The sequence below is a fragment of the Struthio camelus genome, chromosome 3 (genome assembly GCF_040807025.1).
Source record: "Struthio camelus isolate bStrCam1 chromosome 3, bStrCam1.hap1, whole genome shotgun sequence".
Lineage (NCBI taxonomy): Eukaryota > Metazoa > Chordata > Aves > Struthioniformes > Struthionidae > Struthio > Struthio camelus.
The window spans coordinates 35,742,970-35,768,062 of NC_090944.1; the positions used below are offsets into that span (position 1 = coordinate 35,742,970).

The 25,093-nt window shown below is 37.7% G+C and overlaps 1 protein-coding gene across 28 annotated transcripts in view; it reads right to left on the minus strand.

Moving 5' to 3' along the window:
• Positions 1-387: 387 nt before the first annotated feature.
• The window catches only part of LOC104151956 (dystonin), a 309,066-nt gene continuing 284,360 nt past the window's right edge, over positions 388-25,093 (minus strand). For 14 of the 28 annotated variants that reach the window (XM_068937427.1, XM_068937406.1, XM_068937425.1 and 11 more), the window contains 16 exons: positions 23,867-24,061; positions 22,489-22,617; positions 18,912-19,055; positions 18,041-18,229; positions 17,116-17,245; positions 16,074-16,237; positions 15,607-15,769; positions 13,954-14,108; positions 13,714-13,788; positions 12,838-12,855; positions 9,679-9,796; positions 7,097-7,165; positions 6,122-6,321; positions 5,564-5,671; positions 2,848-2,971; positions 388-1,442 (listed from right to left, as the gene is read on the minus strand). In XM_068937427.1, the coding sequence (XP_068793528.1) occupies positions 1,177-1,442; positions 2,848-2,971; positions 5,564-5,671; positions 6,122-6,321; positions 7,097-7,165; positions 9,679-9,796; positions 12,838-12,855; positions 13,714-13,788; positions 13,954-14,108; positions 15,607-15,769; positions 16,074-16,237; positions 17,116-17,245; positions 18,041-18,229; positions 18,912-19,055; positions 22,489-22,617; positions 23,867-24,061 (2,247 nt within the window). In that variant the 3' untranslated portion in view covers positions 388-1,176. The remainder of the gene's footprint in view (positions 1,443-2,847; positions 2,972-5,563; positions 5,672-6,121; positions 6,322-7,096; positions 7,166-9,678; positions 9,797-12,837; positions 12,856-13,713; positions 13,789-13,953; positions 14,109-15,606; positions 15,770-16,073; positions 16,238-17,115; positions 17,246-18,040; positions 18,230-18,911; positions 19,056-22,488; positions 22,618-23,866; positions 24,062-25,093) is intronic. The other 14 variants (XM_068937429.1, XM_068937428.1, XM_068937407.1 and 11 more) reach the window with 6 other exon arrangements.

Genomic DNA, 25,093 nt, shown 5'->3' on the forward strand with positions numbered 1-25,093 from the left:
CCTACTTGAAGCTGCATCTTTTTTCCATTGAAAATAAACTATTATTAATCCTTTTAAAAGGATCCCTGAATGGCAAAGTATTTCACTGACAAGAAGGGTAAGTGAATTACTCTTCATGCCTTTCATAAATTGTATAGAAGTATCAGTTTAATACGGAGAAAATAATTGTCAACACACAATAATTATATATCATTTCATATGATCTGATATGTGCAATTTAGTGTTTTATTAAACAAATAGAGTAGCTAACAAAATCTGATGGCTGATAATTGGAAATTACGTTAAAGTCTATGTTCCTAGGGTAATTATTGGTCATTTAAAATGATTTATGCCCTAAAACATAGTGCAGAAAGTGATCTTCCTGTGAAATAAGAAATACAATAGAAATAAAGTTAAGGGACATGTTTATTTCAGAGCTTTCTGCAAGCAAAATTGCTTTGATACAAAATGAGTTCAATGATACAGTGCTACCATCCACTCAAGCAAAAGAAAACCTCACATTTACATGAAAGCACTTCATACTGATATTCTTACAGAATAATAGTTCAAATATCCAGAATGTGTCTGGCCTCATTGAAAGCAATGGCACAGAAATGCTGCAAGGTATTGGAGTATCATATTACTGGCAAGTGCTTAATTAACTCTGTGAGTTCTCTGAGAGATGCTGTATAAATAAGGGTACTGTGAATGTGTTCTTGTATTCCTTAGTACTTCTGACATACATCCTTTAGTGTTCGTTTAGTTAGATCAAAATGTGTAATTGTGTCTTTTGGCTTTTTCTTTTTTTCTTTTTTTAAAGAAAAATCATGAGGTATTCTTTACTGTTGACTAATGAGATAGTGATAGGCCTATTTTGTTCAGGTTGTAGAGACTTACTGTACATTCAGTACACTGTACATTCGGCAATTATTTTTAGTGTACTTTCTACACATTACTGTGTACAATTGTTAGTTTACATTAAAACTCTTCCCCCTTTTCATAGGATATGGCATAAACAAAAACAAATCTGACAAAAATTATACACAAAATAAGAAGACAAATACACAAATAAGGCCATCTGCAGAATTAAAAATCCACCTCTTGCGATATTTCACAATAATTTCTACATAATATTTTACATCTTACAAACTTAAATACTTAATGCAAAAGGAAAAGACCTTTACGGAGCCAATCATATTATCTCTTCAAGGACTTGTCCAATTTGCTGGCTAGTGGCCTTCTTTGGGGAGTTGGAATTTTAGAAGGCTTGGCTGATCCTGGCCGAGAACCTGCTCGGGGTGTCGGTCTGCTTGTAGCAGGAACAGTCTCTGACATATCTGAGCATACAGACTGGATTTCTGAAATGTCAAAGTCAGATGCATCACTGCCTCGGCGACTACTTGACCTGCTGCCAGCCTTGCTTCCTGCTCGGCTTCCAGGTCTACTTGGAGTTCTTCTGGTTTCTAGAAAAAGAAAAGTATTACAGGTAAGGATATGTTGCATATCTTTGGCAATTCCAGAAGTTCCTCGGTGCACAAACTAAACTGTAGACCTCTGCCAGACAAACTAGATATCAAGGTTCCCCTTGATTTCAAACAACATTATACAACAATGCAGTTATCTCCCACTAAAGAGAAGGAAAGGAGAGATCAAACGCTGAGATGTAGGTAATTCAGTCACTAGCCCATCTCATAAAAAGGTATTATCCTGGCAACTTTTCTTGACCTATGAGATGTGCAGTGCATGTTTACTAAACAGCCTTTCCTCTACTATTTTCTCAGCTATGAATCAGAATAATTCAACACCTAACAGCTTCATGCATACCATTTATGAATATATACCTTTGAGATGCTGATGAAAATGGACTGTGTTTTTAAATCTGTACCCCCATTTTTTTAAATCAAAATTATATAGTTGAAAGCCACAAGTAAAAGAAGGAAGAACATTCTTCAATCAGAGGAATGAGCAAATGAGCTGTCTGCGAGCTTTTTAAAGTGAAAGCCTGTCCAAACAATGTGCCATGAAGGAAAAAACCCACAGGAGTCTTAAACAAAAACACATGAATGTGGTTTTTCATAATTTTCTAATTGTTTATTGAATCTTTTTGATCCTGACAAACCTGGTTCCCTGTACGTGCAAAGAAGGCCAAGTTGAAACTGAAATCTTATGTGGTTCATTTTTTCAAATCAGTAATAACTTAGAAGATGTGTACTATATGAACACGATTTTTCAGTACTGTTCAGTATGCAGTACTCTGCGGAGCTTAAGACTAGCAGGGAAGCCAGTAGTGCTGTCTTCTGTTCTAACCATCTAACCCTCTCCCTTGTGCAGAGCTGCTCTGAGGCTCCCAGAGGAGCACAGCTTCACTACGTCCTGTTTTTTATATACTGTTTAAAAAATCTTGATGGTATATTCTATTAATAAGTCATCTACAGATGCTACCTGCATTTCTTCTTTCAGAAGAAACAGACAGGTTATGATAAGATGACCACTTACTCTCCATCACATTTCAGCATAATCTGGATACTGTCAAGAATTTAACACTTTGTTTTTTAAGTAAATGCTTCTTTCTTAGTTCCCTAGGCAGATACGCTGGACATATCATAGTCAAGAAGTTTGCCGTTCACGACTTGGCATATCCAGGCTCAATATACCTGCTATACAGTGCTGTGAACCATGTGAATGGAGAACCATTATCCTGACTTCACGCATCATCATCAGTACTAACGTGAAAACAGGAGGACTATGATTTCCCCCCCCTACTCTTCTGACACATCTTCCTCACACCCTAACATGCCTCAGAGTATTCAGTGGGAAAAGCACTGTAGTAGCAAGTAGCAGATCAAGCTCTAAAGTCAAGACACTCACCTGCAAACTGAGCTCTAACTCTGGTAGCTGCTGTTGACAGTATGCCGCTGTCTTCTCCAGAGTGGAAACCCTTTCCTGATAGATATCCCGGCAATCTGAGTTTACTCCCTTGAATTGGCGTTCCCTATGCAGAAAAGATATGGTTGTTTCAATTGCCACTACTGAAGCATAAGATCTAATGTTAAGCAGCAGATAGCTTGGAATTACAGTCATCTTAACAACACTAACTATAAAGCTAAAATACTGGTGTGAGTCACTAAAGGATATTTTTTGTAATGTGAACAGTTTTGAACATTCCTTTAGCAGTTAGTGTTTGAAGTAGTCCAAATGTACCAAAAAAAAAAATTGACAGTTTGCTTGGGATTAATATTTTAGCATTCTTTGTGTATGTATCAATTCATATATATAGAAAGAGAAAGGCTGCCCTCTTATAATTAGTCAAGCATAAGATTAGTTGATGGTACATGACTTAAATTAACAGAGACAAGTAGCTGAGATTTTTTGTCTACAAAAACTGGTTCATGCATCATTCTGACTGCAGTTATAAGTGGTGAATACGTTTGTTTCAATTTTACAATTATCTTGATGGTAAAACAAAACTACAAGATTTCAAACCATTTTGCAGCAAAGCAAAAAAAAAAAAAAAAAAAAGCCTAATCCAGAAAGTTCTTGTTGTCAGTACGTTGTCTGAAACATCTCTGCTTCATAGCTTTATCTTGCTTGTTTTCTGGTTTTTGACATAAAATGATTCTTCATTTACTATTAGTCCCAAATGGGAAGATTTCTTCCAAAGTCACTAAAATTAAATCCTCAGCTCTCAAATTTCCTTTCAAAGAAGTAGAAAGCTACAGTAAAAAACCAAGACTGAACACCATGCACCGGGAGCTGCCTACAGCTAAGAACAGAGAGGAGGCCCAACAGACGGCATGCCTGGCAGATGCTTTTGGTCCTCTGCCCAGTAGGGCCAGTTCTGGTGCATCTGGAAAAAGAACGGAGAGAAGCTACGGAGCAGACAAGCTGCTGTTTCTGACAGGGATGGTCACCATACTGAACTCTCTCTTTTAAGGCCAAGTATAAAGGCTTCACAGGCTACAAGTGACCAGGTGGCCATACCTTGGAAATCTCTGCTGTAAGAGATCACTTGGGAGGATAAAGAGAAAGGGAACTCTTTCATTACCCCAGGTGAAGTTGTTGCACATTGTAGAAGAGCCGGGGACAGAACCACTGGGCCAAGGAGAAGAACAAGTTTGTTCTTCAGTTTGGCCCTAAACCCAAAGGCAGTCTACACTGCCATACCTAACCACTCTCTTGGACAGAAAATACTGCTGAATGTCTCAGAAATTCACTAAAACTGACCTGAACCCCACTTGCTCCGTTTATAACCTTAAATCATGGATTCTTTTATGTAAGAAACTCACTGAAACTATACACAGTAGTGACAGCCGGTGAGAAATATAATGTCCCCATCTGAAACCAGTGCCAACCATTTTCAGTTCAATGTAATGCAATGAAAACAAGACAGCTTTCCATGTCTGTAAACCCTGCACATTTCTCATTCATCTTTAGGGTACCATCAATTAACCTTATAATTTAGTTACCACCTGAGAGATCAAAGAAAATAAAGAGAGTATATTAAAAACTGACAATTGATTCAATTTCGTGCTATTGGCAATCATTTTAAGCAACAGTCCTGTGTGCTGGAAGTGATATACAGAGGCCTGCAGTGCACACAAATAATGCACCCACTCACACAGAAAGGAGGAGTGAAAAGTTTGTTATACTTCTTAAAGCCAAGCAGAGGTTATGTAAACTTAGCACTGGAAGGTGTCATGAATAGTAATAGACGTCAAAGTGCACATTTGTGAGGAACAGATGCAAAAGAAGTCATGGCAGAGCAATCTTCCCTGCACTAAGCCGTCTATCTAACCCAGGGCAAGAACAACTTCAACAACTGAAAACTCAGTTTGCAGTCTGACCAAGCTGCAGTCTTTTCACTAATGGCATTAGAGAAGACACTTTGGCTCCAAGCCCCTTCAAATTTTGGTCACACAGTCCTAATCGCTGTGCTAGCAGTTTCTCTGTAACTCATGGGCTGGAAATACGACCAAAGCTCATTTCCTGTAAGTCATCAAATAGCTATCGTATTAGAGCAACAATTGGTCATTACACCCCTAAACTAAGCTTTCAACTGCTGGAAAGATTTATCTACCACAGTCAGTCTTTTGGGCCATCTTGCTCACAGTGACTGGGAATTTCTTCAGTTAGTGATTTTGTATTGAAGATCATATTTATTAATCTCATTCCTGCAGTTCTTGAATGTTATGGTACATTATAAACTCGAAGGAGAATTTTAGGAAAAGACAATCTGTGAAGCATATGAAATGCTATATTAAAGAAAAGGATTTTTCCATATTTATTCATACAGTTCCTTGCATACTCTTACGTACAACTCTATAAATCATTTGTACTTCAAAAATGAATTCACTGGGGCTGAGTTTTCCCGAAAGTCAAAAAACATAACAAACAACATCAAAAAAAGACTGAAGGAAAAAAAGGAAAGGACAGAAATAATTTCAGAAAGGCCTAAAATGAAGGCAATGTACTAATATGCAAGGGACACTGAAGCTCTGAAGCACTGAATCTCTAGTGACTGTTAGTGAAGTGACAGTTTTAGTGAAGCAAGGTCATTAGACTAGGATCTCTGTCCTTACTGTACCTCTGCAGATGACCCTTGATAGTCTGTAGATTCTGGTGGCTTAGGAGTTGACGTTTTGCTGTTTGTCAACCATGGTTTACCATAGTTGCGTGTTAAATGATGGGGTGTCTGTATGAAACAATGGTAAATCAAAATATGAAGGACAGTAGGTGGGAAACAATGTCATGGAGAAGAATACCCATGCTACAGGAAGATCAAATCTCACAGTAGAAATAAAAACTAAGCAGAAAGGGTAGGTGACAAATGTTCTGAAAAATGGTGATGGCAGAGCTTGTTTCTTAAATTAAATGGACAGGTTCTTTGCTCTTTCAGAGCTATTCCCAAATTGCCAGTTAGCTCATGCAGCACCTTAAACGTACAGAATTCTTCTATTCCAGCGCTGAAAAAGAACAGCAGTAGAGGAAGTAAACTGAAAACATTTCTCAGATCCTCCCAGACAATGAAATAAAATTGAGATACTTCCTCCCTATTGGCTAGTGAAAACACCAGTACTGCTTGAGCCAGAAACAGTCTATACCCCTTTGGTTAACCAGTGGAGTTTTGTACGTCTCTCCTTACCTTGGGTGTACTTGTAGCAACCGCTTGTGGGGCTGCTGCCTGGCCAGCCTGACTTGACAAAGATGTAGATCTGTTGGGAGAAGCACCCCTTGAAGACGGTCGTGATCTACGGCCCCTCGGTCGGAAAGCTGCCATGCTCTGACTGGCGCCATCTGCCAAAATGAACTTTTCACGCAGCTCCACATTTGTCCTCCCTTTAGCTGCAGTACATCAAAGAAAAGTGTTGATTTAGTCTGATAATGAAGATTGTTATGAGGCTGTTTATTTACTTTTTTGCCATGCCAACTCCATCCAACACATTTTAACAATAAATAAAATGCATTACTGTGCAATGCATTTATTTTGGACACATAAGAGTTTATGTGCAGAACTTGCTTATTCTAATACTTTATGCCAGCAGGAATGAATCACTGTCAAAGGAGGTCAGCGTGATAATGGAATGCTCAGTGTGCTAAATCACTGTTAATCAATCAACTATCAATACATAGACACAACCTGATGAGCAGTTTCGCTAACTCTACAGCTACTCATAATAAATAATACTTGCTTGGATGTTCCAGAAGAAATTGCTAAGTACAAATTACAGGAGAGCAGCAAATATATTTATTCTAAACTATGAAATTGTGTAGTCTGGCAACATGCAATGATGAACACAAAATCAAAACTATAATGAAGTAATTGGTGGCTAAGCACTCACACACGCATACAAACACATATGAGAGAATGTTCCAAAAGAACAGATGCAAGACATGTTAGCATTTAACTGTCAGTATGAATGACAATTGTTTTTGAAACACTCTTAAAGCGTGTCAGAGAAAAAAAAATTAGCTTGCACAGCACCAGCCCATGTAGAAACACATCAAGCTAAATGTGATGGGTGAAGCGTATTGTTAAAAATATATATATTAAAAAAGTAGGAAGGAAATGAAAAGAAAGGAGAAGAAGAAGAGGAGACAAAGAGAGGGGTTTGCCAACCTATAGTAGGCTGAGTGGTAATTGAAGAGTTTGATTCCGAACGTAACATTTTACTCCCGTGATGATGAACTAGAAAAAATGACACAGGATATGGGTCACATTAAAGAAAATCGTTAGCAGGAGAAGAAATCAAGTACAGCAGCTGCATATGCATGAAACTCAGCACCAGGCCGAAAGAAGAACTCAGAGCAAAGCTGTCTCTAAGTGCTCTGAGATGAGCTCTTAAAGTTCCCCTAAGCAAAAAGGAAATAGTGCTTGAATACAATCAGCTGCAGTCCCAAGTATACTTGCGTAACAGGGACTCTTTATCTGCTGACATAAAGAAGTAATATAAGCTAAAACTGTTTTACATAGCTAGGCCCAGTACATTTTAAGTTGTTTATCACAAGAGTTCTTTGAAATGTGAATTATTTGAATACAGGAGAAGCTCTTGGTGGAAAGGCAGATTTGCTGCGCAAAGTGCTTAAGGAAAAGTCTGAACCTGCATCACTAATAACATCAATGGCTACTTCGAATCACTGCCTTCAACAGGATTATGTATCCTGACTAGAATTATGTACCTATGTGCAACTTCCAATGTCTAGTTTAATAGAGATCAGTATTCCTTTGACCCATTGTGTTGATTTATGCATCTGCTCATGCACTTCCCATGAAAAAGGGGTAAGGTACGATAGCAAATCTTATAGTGATACATAAAATACAAGGTCTGTTAAAGAAGAGGTGAGGGAAGAGCCAGAAAATAAAGTTCTAAAGGACTCTTTATCTGAGGTTAGAGTAATACAGACTTCTAATCAACTAATTAGATGGTTATTAATTACTGTAGCTGTCAATGTCAGCCCAAGTAGGACGCAGAATTACAACAGCCTACCTGCCAATAGAGCTGAGAAAAATGTTTGGGACACATCAAAAATAATCAAGTTAAACCTTTAATGAAGCTGGATATTCTGACATTAGGCACATTTGATTTTCCACCACCTTGCACTTTTGAGGAATAAAGGTAAAAAGCTATAAAGTAAGGATGGATCTGCAGGCATAAATGCCTGTACCATAGTAGCAGGTGCAGAATCAGGCACTAAATTTCAGTTTAGCCTGTGGTCTAACACTAATGTATGTTGGACTAATATATTAAATAAACGTAACAGTACCATTACATAATCCATATATACAATATGTAAGTAAGCAAAAGGATTATTTTTAATACTGGAAAAAATCACAGATGACATCATAGAGATTTTTTCCTACGCTGGTTATGATAGTTCCTTTATGATACTTACAAAAAGTTTTGCGGGTACGTTTTATGCTCGTGGGCAAATGTCTCTAAGCCTGAGAAGCACGCTTTGTCAGTCCTTACAGGGTTCTGTGGCAGCTTCTTTTTTGGTTTAATATCCATACCTTACCATGACAACTGCTACAAATACAAGCTGTCTACCTGCTCAAGGTCTGTATCTAAGTGTTTGGAATCCCAAAAGCTGAAGCTGTGTCAGACAACTGCCAGCAGAATAAGGTCTGTAGGACAAGTGATCTCTCAGTCTTCACCAGTTTGCTTGCCTCTCCCCTTGAACTCTTCCATGCTCTTCTCACACTGATAAAACATTGATTGTATTTCTATAGAACCTTTAAGAGGTAAATCAGAGCAAATTTAACACTGCTAGCTAAGTGGATAGAATTACCTAGTTACATAATGTTAGCTCACTCTCAACACAAATAGTCATTGTATACTTTCTGCATTGTATTTTGCATTGTGTGGTGTTTTTTTTTTTTTTTTTTAACTGCTCTGGTTGTTTGACTTGCATCTCTCCTAGCACCTCTCAATTGGTTTCTTTTCTGTCTCCCCTTGTTCCTCCAAGGATGGTACCAGACAGAGCCTATTTCCACACTACAGAGGTAGGCTGTCTGGCAAACAAAGATCCCTCATTAAGTTGCTGTCTGCTGATAAAACAATGCATTTGACATAACTGCCCTAGAGGGCATGGCGATAGAGCACTCCCTACTTCCCCAGAACAAAAAGTCCTCTTGATCAGAGCATTTTCCACTCATTTCGTACAAGGTTCAGGGCTCTGAAGAGTGATGCTGGGGAGAATGCCAATGAAAAGGCAGGGCTACAAAGGCAGAGCCTGAAAGCCTGCATGCAGCCACTGGTCAGAAAGGGTTGTTGTGGGTTTTTTTTTTTTTTCCTGGTTACTCTTTTTGATTTCATTGCCTTATTTTGATTTATGGCATTAAAACTTTTCTCCTGCTGAGAAGACTTTATTAGACATTTCTGTGCATTATATCTGCCAGCTTCCATGCTGTAAACTCTGGGCTAAGTTCAATTCTTAGTTACATCACTCTGAAACTGGAGGAACTGCGCAGAAGACACTGCAGTTATTCTAGACATACATCAGTGCAGTGAACAGGATCTGAACCATGGGATTTAAAGTTTACAAAAACAGAACACTATGGGACATTTAATGAGTTGGTGTTTACAGGACTGGCATTTTATACAATTCAATCTCTAACTTGCGACAAAACAATACTACTCTTGACAGTGACTGTATCCAAATTATTATCTGCATGTCGATTTTAACAGTCTTGCTACATACCCCTGCAAGGATCATTTTTCACTAAGAATTCATCCAGTGCCATCCAGCCACCTCCAACACGAACCATGACTGTACTTCTTAGGATACGAACAAGCCGCAGTTGTTGAGAGTCACCAAACTGCAACAAGGTCAAACAACATTCTGAGGTTCTCAGTCATTCTTAAAAGATAACAGATGCATTTCAATGCTGATGAGTTAAAAGTCAGACTCTTTAAAAAGTTTATTTTGATATTTAATTATTAGTAAATGCTAAAAACTCAGATTTATGTAGGCAGATTATTAAAGCTGTTAAGATTTAAAATCAAATGCCGTTGCATTAATCCAAAGGATATGGCAGCATGGTAAGAAAGAATCTCAGGTTTAATTCTGTGCTTGATTCTCAAATCTCTGATCTTATGAAGATAGCAAAATTAGTAACACAGTCATTTAATTGGTTATGATCTGCATTAGTAAAAATGAATGAAGACTTATTTGCATTATTTCATTATTAAAATCTTAAGCAAACTCTCTTCTGCAACCGTCTAATTTTTAATGAAGTCAGCTGAAAAGAAGGCAGTATTGCTTTAAATGATCAGTAAGTGGGCAGGAAATTCAGTTCATTACAAGACTTGCACTGTTGCATCAATTGATTCATTATAGAGACATTTTCAGGTATAGTGTTAATACTGCTCACGTATAGCTAGGTCCATGTGGAGAAGGGAACACTACGAGAGCAATGAGTGATCTTCAGCACCCATAATTGTCCTTTGTTATAAACTGCTTGTCACCCTTCTGTCTACAGGCTGAGCTTCTTCAAAATTCAGAGATGTGCCAAAAGCCTGGTTCACACTAACTCTTGAGTTGTACTAGCCAACTCTTCCTTTGAGCTGAAGGCTAGACCTAAGGTATCTTTTGCTCCTGTACACTGTATAACAAAACCTATATGAAGTATCTCAGTTTAAATCTGGATCAAGAAAAAGCAATCAAAATGTTGACCCCATGATCTCACAAAAACTAACCAGAAAAAGTAATAACTTTATAGATTATACCACCAAAACATTTACTTGATATCAGATCATTAGGCCAAGTGTAGCGCTCTGACACACAAGTATGCAGAGCACTCGTGGAAACCAAAGGAGTCAAATACACATATCTGGAAAAATCTTTGACCCCTGGAGAAGGCTGACCATAGTTCAGCATACCTACTTGCTCCAGTGAGGGGACTGAAATGCTTTAAATACAAATCACGCAAACGTGATACCTACTTGTTAAATGACTTTAGTTGTTTGATACTGCTTAAGCCAAGGAGAGAGAGTAAGATTAAAGGAATATTACTTTTAGGAACCAAACAAAAGCAAAGCTTGCCACTTAATAATAAAAAATCTGTTATAAATAAGAAAATTTGAAGGAGCATTATCTGTAAAGGTGTTGTTTTTTTTTTATAATGCATTCAATTTGTGCATAACAAAGAACCGTCCTACCTATGTAGAACAAAGATACAAAAAATGGCACCCAAATCCATGCCATTTATTTTCATTGGCTTGTTTCAAAAGAGATCCTTTTTCTAGAAATCCTGAAGATCCTCTCTTTTTTCCTTTTCTTCCCTCCCACCATCCCAGCTTAATTCTTCATTTAAACCCTGCCAGGCAATTAGACCAAGGGTCAGACACAGTATCCTTTGGAAATTCTCTGGATTGCAGTTAATTCAGACAGTGGGGCTTTTGGAGAATGGTACAGCGGCATCTCCCAAGGCATTTTTCCTAATAGTAACTCAGACCATTTCCCTATTAAAAGAGGCTGGATACCAACTTTCCTTGACCAATATTTACTGTTGTTTCAGAGGACTAAAAATCAGAAGTACAAACACTGGGATAAAAACTTAAAGGAAGTCTAGTTTAAGTTAAAAAAAACTCTGCTCTCGATGACAGCCATGTATCACCACTGTCACTAGAGAAAACTCAGCCAACCTGCTGTAACTGCTTTTTGCAATGATGCTGTTTTGCACCAGTAGAAGTTATATGCTCCCCCAAAATGCTGTATTTTTCCCAGATCTGCGATTACAGATCTCAAGGTAAGAGGATTAACATCACTTTCAAACAGTCTTTTAAAACCACAGCTTTATGCATTGGAAGACATTTTAAAATGTCACTTAGATAGAGAGATGTAGAAAGATTATCCACTGCTCTTTACACTTTCTTCCATACTTCAGCAGTAAGTGAGAATGCAACAGCTGCATTTGCAACATTCCTGGATTTAAAATGGTGAATGCTGCAAACACTGGCATATCCAGAACGGATCCTACATATTGTTGCCTTTAAAATTAAACATGAGTAAGATACTGATGAAATCCGGTACTATTTGGGCAACCTATTTCTGTTCTTACCCCGAAAGCAAGATTTAACAATTTAACAAGCTGAGTATCAGTATATACCACAGGAGTAAGTGAGCAGGTTAGCATTTCTTCTGTGTCTCATTGTAGGGCACTGCAACCTGACTCACTGATGACCCAACTGACAAGCAGTATACAAATAGTATTCTTAAACACAGTTACTATTCACTATAGATTTGCCATAACTCTTTGGAAACACTTTGGAATAGGAAGTAGTCTAAGACTAATTGGAGTATCAAGTTTATCCTGCCTATTTTAAAAATATGTATTTAATAATCCACTTTGTTAACATATAATATATGAACAATAAACTACATTCTTAATCGGACTGCTTGACCGCACATGGATTTTTTTCAAAATGAAAGTTTTTCCACCTTGAGTTGCAGTAAATGAATAGCATGACACTGGGATCTATGTTTACTGTGATGAGACTTAATCAGATAACCTAAAAACACAGCATGGTATCTTGAACTATTCTGCTACAAAAGTGAAAACTGATAAAATATTATTTTTAAACACACAAGATGTTTACTATGTGAATTGCTGCTGACTGTTATCTGGTTCCTTTAAAAGTAATCTCCTTGATGAAAAAAATGGTCAAAGAAAGCAGGGAGGTAGGGATCCTCAGAAAAGCTACGTTCTATAGCATTGAAAGGAATACCACAGCTGACCAGCAATGAATTAGCTGAAGGTGAAAGGATGGTGAGAGGACTGGCCATTGCAAGCTTAAATCACTACACATTAAGGGGGGGGGGGGGGGAAACGTCATAACACATTCCACTGGTTTATACCTGATTTCCCAGGAAGAACTGATAAGAAATGAAAAACGGAAGAAAGACACGATTAGTTTACAGGAAATTCTCTACATGACTCTAAACACATGCAGACTAACACATTAGACATTCTAAATAAAGTATCTAGTTCAGAAATGAGCAGGTAGCTAGCTCTCCAGAGATTTATTATGGAAGACTTCTCAAGGCCTTTGTTTCCTTCCCATTGCTGCTTCTGTGGTCTTTTAAAATCATCTAAGAGTATTTAATAAGCTCTCAGCCAAAAACTACGCCTCTTGTCTGAAATTGTTCTGGTTATTGAGTCTAGGGGTGGCAAAGACTTCTCTACAGTGTGATTTTTTTTTCCTGTGATCTAAATTGTTTTGCAGATATCTAACACATTGCTTGCACTTTTACAGATGAAGGAAGAGCATGCTCCAATAAACTGACAAGTGAGGAGTGAAAGCGGTAGAGTACACTTTGGGCAAACATTTCTGAGGTACAATATAATACCACAGATGAAAATATCAGTCAATGTTTTTATGATACTAAAAGAAAACCAGCTACAGTTTAAACAGTTTAGATAGTCAAACAATAAGTTTGGATTTTAAGGACCTGTTTTATTTATGTATGTATGCGGTTAGCTTTTGAAAATTCCCATACATTGAAAATAGCTTCTATAGTTTCAGTGAAAAATAATAAATGCAACATTATTTATCCATATTATTAGCCTGTATGTTCTAATAAGAAAAATTCATACAAAACTGAGACAAGCTGAAAGTGAGAAAAATGTCATACAAGATTTCTGTAAATGAAAACAACCTAATTCCTTGCATAGCCATGTCATATGGAGAATCTTTAAGCTGAAAGAACAAAGAAGGTCCTTAGAAGACTTACCCTGTACTTGTTATCCCCAATCTGTTCCACCTGAAATCGTTTTGCACATTTACACTTAGCTACCTGCCTTGTAACCTGAAAAAAATAACAATTGGATAATTATTTTACTGCTAATATCACATTTTTGAAAGACTTATGTACCTGCAAATCATATTGACAGGAAAATCAAATCAAATCAAATATTAAAGAATGTGACTCCAGTAGAATAGGATTTGCTATCTAAGAAAGCAGAAAGTGTACCTCATCTTCAATTTTGTCGGCATCTGTGAGAGGCTTGTATGCATCCTTGTTTGGATGAAGAGCTGCTACAAATTCGTAATAGTCAATATATCCATCACCATCTCTATCAAAAATGTCTGCAACAGCACTCATTTCAAGTCGGCTTGTTGGGAATTCTGTAAGACAAAGGCAACAACAGAAGATAAGCTTTTTGGCTTTTCGGTCTCATTACAATGAATGTCTTTATCGCACATCTTAAAGGAAGTAGGTGAAAGATAACGTTTATCAAAATGCCTACAAAATTCAAAGGAGTAAAGGAATCTTTGTGAAAAAAGGAATGTGGATCTCCTGTGTTACCTAAATTTTGTATAAAAATGAGTAGCACAGTGTGGCTTGAGGAGCGATGCACAAGAGAGGGCACAGATGAAACTGTAAGACAGAAATTTTTTATAGCATTCTTGACCTCCAAAGCACATAAAATACCAGAGATAACAAGATAAACTGCTAGTGAAGAAAGGTCATGCAAGAATTTCAATGCTAATTAAATGTGGAATGCAAGGCCTCCCAATTCAGAAACATGGACAGTGTTTCGTGAAACCCTTCTTTAGATCAAGTTCATCAGCAGCAGAATATTAACCTACATAAAGATGCTTTATGAAATGGTCAAAGAAAATTTCAGGATGGTCAACAGGGATTTAATCATGGATATTTGGCAGAAACAAGATGAGACCAGCTGCGTTAAATGAGTAAGCTGCGTACGCTCTTGGTGGTATTAGGGATTTTCTTCTCAACTTTCGTCAGTCCACGTGAAACAGCTAGGGGCATATAGATCGATTATATTATTGCATTTCCCACAGCAGGGGAAAAACATATATTTTGCGATATTCTCCTACTGAAAAACTTTATCATGAGATGTTAAAAGCAACCCAATTCTGCATCTTCAATGCTAAAAGCAAAAGTCTCCATGACTTGAAGGTAAAAGATTATTTTAAATAGTAGGCCCTTTTTTTAGTCAATTCCTAAAGGAGAACATGATCACATGCAGACACTACGCAGAAGGCTTACATTACTACCAACTGTGCATATGTAAGGAATATAAATCCAAAAGGAAAGCTAGGAAAAGTCCATTCCTAGCTCTGATCTGTTGACACTTTGATCCACGATATACAGGTATACAAACATGGTCGTGAGTACAAAAGACAAATAACTGGTTTCAGAGATTATATGGTTTCCTTCTATAATTGCAGCTATTCCATTTAGTAAGTACTTTAATAAAAAAAACACGTGATTCATGAGAAACGCTTCTGAAAACTATCTGTAACTTTTATAAAGTATATTTTACTATTCTGACCAATCAATGAAATGTAACCACTGAAGTGGGCTAGTGCACTGTAGAAATGAAAGTCCAGGAAGCTATTAATTAGACAATAGTGTAAGTGTACCATTTGTTAACCAATTCACAAGAGAAAAGAGTTCTCAGAACTAGAAGGAGGTTCTAGAATCCAGAAATATTTTAAAGTAAAATAATTATAATCTAAATTAATTATAATTAATGACTTCAAAGAAGAAATCTGTGACCTTCTAACACGATAAGCCGTGGAGCATACACTATATAGACAATAAGTCTTTGGGAGATGTTTTGAAGCTTATCATTAAACTTATTTTAAAACTTACTTGAAGAAAGAATTCCATCGATAAATTCCTGCCTCGTTATCTTTCCATCCTGGTCTTTATCAATCCTCCTAAAGAAGTCCATCACACGAGACTTCTTATGGTTCATCCATCGCATATATTTTTTTCTCCAAATATCAAAATCAAAGTTGGCAAATTCCCTCAGCTTAATAAAAAAAGAGAAAGAACTTTTTTTCAGTTGAAATGAACAATTTTTAAAAATCAGTGAGAGAGATGTTATCTGCATTATTTTAAACAGTTGGCTCTTTAAAACATGTGTAGAAGTCTTCAAGAATCTTGACTCAGTTATAACGAGAATGCCAGCTTTTAAAGAGAACGTATCACAGTGTTTTCAGCTAGCCACATCATACAACCAAAACGGGTTTACAGTCCTGCCAATTTGACCCAGGAAATGCAGAGTTAAACAAGATTACGCAGCGTACGTATATTCTGTAGAGTCCTTTGCTCACCTCTTCAAGTCTGTCCAAAGCATCATTAAGTTTTCTTCTTCTTTCTAAGGCCAGAAGCCAGACTTGCTGCCACTTGCTGACTAAAAGGTTTACCCTTGGATTCTTGGTTTCAATTTGCGCCTGGGTTGCTGATGGATATATGCCTGGTGTTGGAGAACGCTTTCCTGTTAAAGCACAGTAATAGGTAAAAGTCTCACCCAGTTCAAACAAAACAAGCACTCATATGAAGGGTACTTGACCTTCCTAAAACTACTTCTTCCTGTCACAAACAATGAGCCCAAATCCTGGTGTGATTCCTTCTAATAGGACTTTTGACATCTCTTGGGTAGGACCACATTGTGGTTAAATTATTTAGCTTTTGTCTAGTTAGTGGCAGCTACTACTGGCTGTACCAGTGAAGCTGCAAAGGTTAAATAAAATCTTAAAAAACCTTTCTGAGACCGCTTTGCAAAGTAAATAGCCTGATTTTAGAAGCAGATTCCAAATACGTGTATCTAAAAATACAACAGGTCAATACATATAAAAATGCAAAAAGCAAATTCCTAACTTGAAGGTTTGCTTTCCATTAAACTTGGCTGAACAGAAGACTTCCTAATATAATTTCCATATAATTTCATAGACAGTAAAAGCAAAATTTTGTCCTTACATCTGTGTGTAAAAGTTATTTGCACTTTCAACAGGTTAACAAGCATGCAACCTGTGCGCTTTTTTAGAAGTTTCTTAGCATAGGAAAGCCTACATAAAATAAAAGACATATTCAAGAAATATAGACAAATTTTAAAATGTTATGTTCTTTACATTTTCAGAATGAATTGATACAAATTTAATTCCAGTAAGTGTCATGGTCATATCTTACCTATCAATATAATTAAAATATACAGACTACATATATGATAATTAGAAAAATCAGCAAAGAGAGAATTTCACCCCACTTCACATGAGTGTTCTGATGCTAATCATACCTGTTAGGTATTCATAATCAGTCATCTTTATAAACAGAGCAATGGTGTATGTGACTTGCCCCAAATACTTCATTACTTACTTCCTGCTCTCCCCTTATCAAGGACGGGGATATGAGATTGTACTGGAGAGGGTTCAAGTGCCTTTCTTTTGTAGGTCTTTGTAACTTTATCCACATCGGGTTGTTTTCTGGTCATTTCCTCCATGAAAGTCTGCAATCAAATAGAGGTGGTTATAATTAACAATACACAGAAGTGACCACAAGAATGAAAAACAGATACAATATCAAAGCATCCAAGTTACAAGACCAGCACTGAAAAAAAGACTCTAATAATGCCAGCCTCACAAGAAAGACAGAGATAATTTTTTTTTTTTGTAAGAGAGAAATATCAGCAATACAAGCTTTTAGTAACACTTCAGAACCACTACAGCTTGTCTGTTAAACAAAGTCTAAACCTAAAAATATTGTGCCAAACTTCTTGATTTCTTAACTGTGTATGGTGAGGTGACGTACAACAGATCTTTGACTCATGAGTTCTCAGCTCTCCTTTCATATGCAGGCTGCAGGTCACAGAAATGAGATAAGCTCTGGTGTGTAAGCTGGGGTATGTTTATGAGCATTCACTGCACCAGCTCATAAAACATATTTTTTTAAATCCAATCAGTAAAGCCACACTGCAGCGCTAGTTCTAAGGCAACACACTAGCATATTTCACGTGTTGTGGGTTTTTTGATTATTATTATTATCCTTGTTCCTACAAGGAGTTCTAGGTTTTCTTTTAGAACAATGCCACGTTGAATGAATTTTTCTGCTTCTTACCTCTTTGTGTTGAATAAACCAGAAGCACATCATAAACACATAACACACACACGAGTAGCCGGAAAATGATTCAAGGATTAAAACAGGAAATAGCTAAGCAGATTCACACTTGATTATGAAGCAAAGGTGAGATGTGAGCATCAGTTGTGAAATGTGTAGGAGACACATGTCATTTAATGTGCCTTACCTGATGCTCAGCTATGAGCGCTTTAACATCCTCAATCTCCTGAGGGATAACCTCTTTATCTTTCTCGTTAAGTGTAGTCTCTGCCCACTGCAACCAGGACAACAAGGCTTCCAGCAGTTCCTGGTTAGCAATAAGTCCAGCCAGGGCTCCCGCCAGTCTCTGTTGATGTTGTTTAGCCCATGCTAATACCTTTATAAAAGAATCAATGCATGAATATTGTCACATCTGGAATTCTTTGAAATTTATTTTAAACTGCCATACTAACTGTAAACACACATCTTCCTCCCACGCTTCTTGATGCTTGATTACCAAAGGTGGCTAGATAGATGGCTGTCTTCCTCCTGGGCATTCCTGAAGCCATACTTTGCTAATACCAGCATTTGTTTTTCTTTAAACTTAACACACACACAAAATGCCACCTTTAGCAGCTGGGCGTGTGGTGTGTCTTCTGAGACCTCCTTGTAACTGCTTAAATCATTCAGAAATCTCCCAGATTAAGCATATGCTGCTCTCAAATACTCCCTAATGCAATTAGAAAATGATGTTTCAAGTTTGCCTTGTATTTTTTTCTTGTATTTTAAGCTTCTCCCTAGAAGCTATCATTTTTCCTCACGTGACGAGTGTCAGGCAATATTTCCTTTAATACATACAAACAAAGAAACTTGAGCAGCTGCTGTAGCTCCTGAAGTCCTTAAGTTTTAAAAGACAACCTATGGAAGCATGGTATTCGCGTCTGTCACTGTGGGTATTTTAAATGTTTACTTCTCAACAGCTGGATCGTTTCCTCTCAATATAACTCTCATGTTAATTGCCAGCTATGTTACAACTAAAGACAGACTGTTTCAATGAAGATGGCTTGAGATATACTGACCTCTTCGAATCTGGCTCTGATGATTGTTATCCAGTGCTTAATGGTGGTGATGGAATCAGGGTGGCAGATAGCCAGGATAGCTTCTCCCATACCTGTTGCTTTGTTCAGTTCTGCCTTTTTCTCTTCCAGTTTCTTCATAAATTCCTAATCAGAAGCAACAATTTGAATTACATGGTGGCAAAAGTTGAAAGAGAAATCTCAGTAACTACTACGTAAATGGGTAATTTGGAAGGTCACAGGCCTCTGAATCACTCAAAGCCTGAACAGATTCAGTTGGCAAGACAAAAAAGTAAGAGGCGAGTTTAATTTTTATGAGAAAAGTTCAAAATATTTAAAAATCCTATTCTACTTAAAGTACTAAGTGAAGCTTTAAAACCTCTACCCCAGCCTGTCATTCTCCGCCGGACATGCTGTACCTATTTGAAATACATATGCCCTTATTAAAAAAGAAAGAATACTGCATCATTTTGGAAGTGCTGTAAATCAGCTATGCAATGGTTAGAATCATTACTGGCAACATTTCAGAAGACTTAGCTTGTTGGTCAGTTATGGTAATTCTTCATACTCCACTATCAAGCTCCTAACAAAAGGCTGGAAATATCCAACTATAGTTACATGCTCAGACAAGGTGATAGTGGCCTTCAGGAGCAGCTCTGCTCACCTAACACAAACGTGAAAACTCAGCAGCTGACAAGGGAGAGAGAGAGAGAGATTGTTAATTAACCAACTGGTTTCAAAGGTACTGTTATGTAGGAAAAATCTTGTAAAACAGAAGAATAATGTTTACAGCTTGAGTACTCATGCTTGTAGCCATTGATGCTCCTAGGTAGTTTCAAAGAGGAAGAGGTGGCAAGATCAAAGTCAAAGTGATGAAGAAAACAAACAAAACTGAAGGACTTAGCAATTCCCATCCTTTCTGTAGTTCACATTTCTATTTTTTGGCTTATTCCAAAGATTTTGCATCGCCATCATTTGTTATAGCGTAACACTTTGTGTAAGTCTGCATTTCTTTGTGACTGTACCCTTAACTCAAACTGCCACCATCTTTCAATGCTCAGTGGAATTGTTCATTATGCTCTAGCATCTTTATTTGGGCTACAAAAGGGAGTCATGTGTCTGAAAGTTTAGCTTAACTCTTCTTCTCTCCCTCCCTAAAAGATTATTTTAGATTCCAGAAATTAAAGACAAGCTAAGTCACATTAGAAAGTCATATTAGAAAATCTAAAGTCACCTAAACATTGTAAAAACACATTCTAAGATAACTCATAATTAGACTATCCAGTTTTAAATATGGAAGTATTAGGAAATAAATGTGAAAAAAGTTATTTTCAAAAAGTATTCTTCAAAAAGCTTGGAATAGGTAGGCTACATGTTAAATGAATTTGACTTAAGTAGAGACCAATGTCAGTTTAAGAACAAATCATAGTACCAGTTCTTCTCTGGTGGTGATAAAACCCCATGAATTCTTGCAAAATCTCAGCTCAAAATGGCTTTGGAAAAGTCAATGTGAGTTGCAGGGCCATAAGCTAGGGCCAGGAAGAAAACAGGCACACACAACGTTGTATATTCCCTATACAACGCTATTAGAATATCTCCAAACTTAAACCTGCAATACATACAGTGTTATGCTTCAGTACTAAGCGTGCTGAAGTCTGCAGCAATCTAGCGATTCACAAGATACATTCACAAGAGAGGAGAGGGGAGGCCAAATTCATCTCTCTCATTAACTAATGCAATGCATTACCCACTGTACCTCAGTCCACAGAGACAATGGTGAGTGGTAGAGAACTACTCTGCCCGAGACAATTAGAAATCATTAAATCATATGCAGTAATCCGGAAAAAAACTAAGTAATGGGCATAAAGATGGACAATTTGGATAAAACATCATAATAAAGAAAGCTTTCAACACGTAGCTTGATCCAAATGCATTAGAACTATTTTAGAGGAATTAAAAAGTGTATTAGAAAAGGAAGACATATTTCATATTTATGTAAATAATGTCACAGCAATCTAGTACTTTTTTTGAGAATAATACCGCAGCGATACAATACAAATAGACAATGAACTAATATCATACACTACCTCGTCCCTTATTTTCTTTTCTGCTCCTTAAAAACTAAAGTTATGGCCATAAGAGAAGACACCACTCATTCCAGGATAATTTTTTTTGTGTACCTCTATTGAGCGGCAAAGAAGCTGTGCTATGACTCTTCCTACACTGGCAATTTCTGTATTCCTATTATTTGTCCTTTAAGAAGAAAAAGTGACTGGCAGAACATCTTCTAAAGTCTACTAAAAAATTTTAAGTATTATGTGGCTATGCTTTTGTACAGAAGTATTTTGTTAATTTATATGAATTGCAGAAAGAGAAATTTAAATTCCATTACCATCAACATTTTTTTCTAATGATTTTAGTGGAACCAAGATTTCATTCAGATAGTTCTTTCCCCTGTACTCGGAAGATCAAAAAAATGAAAGAAAGCTAACGGAGCAGATGTGAAGGAGAGGCAGCTAAAAGGCCAATTTCGCTCCCTCAGAGACACCCGACAGCTACTGCCAACTTCTCCATGACATCATCATATGTTGATATATATGCACATTTGCCAGCTGAAGAATAGCACCCAGTTTCCATGGCCCTAAATTAAAACTGAAAACTTCAAAACTCACGTTGTTAAAGTCTGAGTACCCTGAAAACTCCCAAGTTACAAACAGCTGGATAGCCACACCCTGCATGCATTCCTCTGCGTAATACTATTCCCAAACTCACTTAAAACAAGATGCTTTTTGCTCTTCCATTTCCACGTAAGTTTTGTTATAACTTAAGAGCAGTAACGAACAATATGTTACTATTATCATTTGTTCTACAACATCAGGGATACTTTTGTTTTTACATTACATTATTGGTACTATTACCACTTCATTTTTCAAGAACAGTTTTGCATGGGCACAAATGTTTATGTGTGTAGCCTTCTGTAAGGATAGGGAGGATACAACTCCTAATGTTTTTAGTTATGCTCTTCACTCGGCCATTTTCCCATTTCATTACTACAAAGTCAATTTGACAGCTTGTAATATAGTATCTGCAGTACCTGTGGCACTGCAGTATTTCAATATCTAATGCACGTGAAGCATGACAGCATGGTGTTTCATCATGACAGAAGGTTAATGGATAATAACATCACTTTGCTGACACTTACAGATGACCTTGAAGGAAAAGTATAGGGTGATTTGTTCAGTGGTGTTAAGACGACTTTTGCTACTGTAATGCTTTGTATTATAATTGTCAGGCAGGATGTCCTCCACAGAGATTTCTGAATCTGTCTAAACGCTTACAGCAACTTTCTAAATGTTCATTATTTCCTTAATAAAAATGACTCAAAGGAGAACCCAAACTATGTATGGGCACCACACTCTCAAATCCAGCAAATCTCTAACTTCTCTATAGAAACAGTTGCAAAGACAAACCATGGATGCTGGATTTCAATGCATGAGCTAGATTTTGCTTTATTTCCTTTATTTTCACCCTCTAACAGACGTATTAGAATGAAAAGGATCCTCTCTATTTTCTTGCTTACCCTGTGCTGTTCTATTAGTGTACGTAAAGCCTCTTCATCATCTGGAAGGACCCCATGGAAACGAAGAGCTTGCTCAGCCTCTGCCAGCCACTCCAGAAGAACGTGAACAACAGAGTGGAATTCTTCTGCCTGTTAAAGGCAAAAAGCCATGGTCATTCCTGAGGGGACCTGACAGACACAGTGCAGCTTACACAAGGAGACCGAGCCCAGGTGTGGAGTCACTGATCATGGAGCAGTGCTGGCATGTTAACTTTCCATTAAAAAGTCAATGATATACAGTACTGCATTTTCATAACTCTGGAAACATCTCATGCTTCTCAAAAAATTGTAGGAAGCCTGAAAGCCTGTTCATGCTTTCAGCCATCTGATTTATAGCGCATGTGCAGCTCAGCTGAGAATGTTGACGCCTTTATGTGGACAAATTACACAGGAGGTGCTTTCATGGACCAGCTGGAGAAATGAGAACTATATTTTCTGCATTGCCTAAATCACTTAAGCAAAATTAGCAGAGAGGCTGTTGGTGACCGACACTTTTATGGCTGCAGAAAACAAGAAAGCTCCGCCTTTGGGCACTGCCATATTCAGACACAATCAGTGTTTGAGGTGGCTCAGGATTGTGCCTGCTGAGAGACCAGACACAGTACTCTGGGAAATGCAGGGCAGGAATTTTGTGCACAGTGGATATGTCGCTGTCACAGGAGGAGCCCCAAGCTAGAATCAACCCAAGCTTGAACATCTTCAGAGTGCAGAGCTGTGCAGACATACTCCCTCAGGTTTAGCAACCAATATATATGGACGTATTCCTTTGGGATTTGTACCAGCCACTACGCATATACTGTTCTAGTTCCTGAATGGGCTCAGTCAGCACAACTCAAGGGCTGTCTGCAGTGTGTTTCACTGTGCACTGTATTTGTGCCTGTGTAAACAAGTTTTTAGTAAACAAATTTACTTCTTTCTAATAAAGCACAAAATGCATCGGTATGGAGCGAATCCCCAATTTCCTGTGAAGGGGGTTAGTCCTACCTTTCACACTTGCCTGTAACTTCAGTGATTTCATTAGTGGTAAGGTCTTTGAAACAATTACTTTATATATGTGGTATTGACAAAAGGGGTCTAGTCCATGACTACCACAGTACTGCAAAAACTAACAACCATAATAATACTAAAGAATGCTAAAAGGCCCTATCTATGGGCTGTGGTAAAGGGGTAGAGACAAGGTAAACAATGCATGTGCATGAAAATGAGTATTTTTGAATGAAATCAAATGATATTGAACAAAATCAAAAGAAAAGTAAATGAAATTTTCGGGCAGCTAGCATGTAACATATTTTTCTTTGCTTCTCGTAAAGTGCATGTTGTATCAGTAGTACTCTTTTACCTGCCGGAGAGCCTGTTCCAGTCGTGTTTGCTTGGATACTGACAGGGCACAAACTGTCTCCCAGCGAGTGCTTAGCTCTTGCATTTGGACTTTGACCCAGGAAGAGTCATCGCGACTGCCTTCTATCAGCTCTCTGGCAGAGCGCTTCAGAGCTTGGACACTGCTTGTTCTTTTCCCTAGCTCCTTCTGGAAAACCTAGGCACCACAAAATAACATTTGAAATGTTTAATTTATTAAGACATAATTATACAAAGAGTAACAAAAAAATGGTTATAAGAAGATATCAAAATATGGGCTTAGTTCAGTCGAGAATATCTCCATGTAAGTGATGCAAAATGCAAAAGTTCTGCTCATTTAATACAAAGATATTTACACTCTACCTTTTGCAGTTTTGACAGAATGTTTTGTCATGTTATCTTTGCAAAACTCTTTTAAAGCTTTAAGTTTATGACGGTAAGGAAGCTCATGCAACTCTCATCAAATTACTCTATCCTAAAAAAAACTGTAACGTGGTAGGAAAATGGCAGGCAGGTCCCGAGAACAACTCATCCCAGTACAACGCATGGGAAATCTAGCCTCCTAAACACACTGACTTTAAACTCTTTGTCAAAGCAATTGATCTAACACAGTGATAAAGGTGCAAGATTGCCCCAGCAAGCAAAGATCACATAAAATGCTAACAATCAAGGAGAAGAGTTAAAATGGTAAAACAGAAATAAAACCCCACCTGGGGGTCTGACTGGTAGGGCTGTAGATCTTGCCACATAGTCCTATATTTATGTGCGCCTATCTTCACATTCACAGATAGAACAGGCTTTTAAAAGACAGGACAATTACAGCATATTGGGTCACTGACTGTGACTTAGTTGTGGGATACAATAGGACTTCAGAAGCAATTCCAGCACATTTCAGGCTATTTTTATAGATCATTTGTGTTTCTGTTCCCCCTCCCCCAAATGACAGACAAAATCTCCTCCTCACTGAACAGTCACTGCACAGTCCTCAAAATCAGCCATGGATGAGCTGGGGTCGATCCTTCATCTCCTAACCCTCCCAGATGCCACAGCCCTGACTGCGGGTAGCTTTTGCAAAGCTGTCATCTCTAACAGCTGTTTCTTCTGACATACTCCCTGGTATTACAGCTCTGCAGTTTCAGAGGCACAGTCCTGGATCCCCTACTGGTTCCCATCTCTGAAAACACTGTATCATGCTTCAGTGACAAAATAC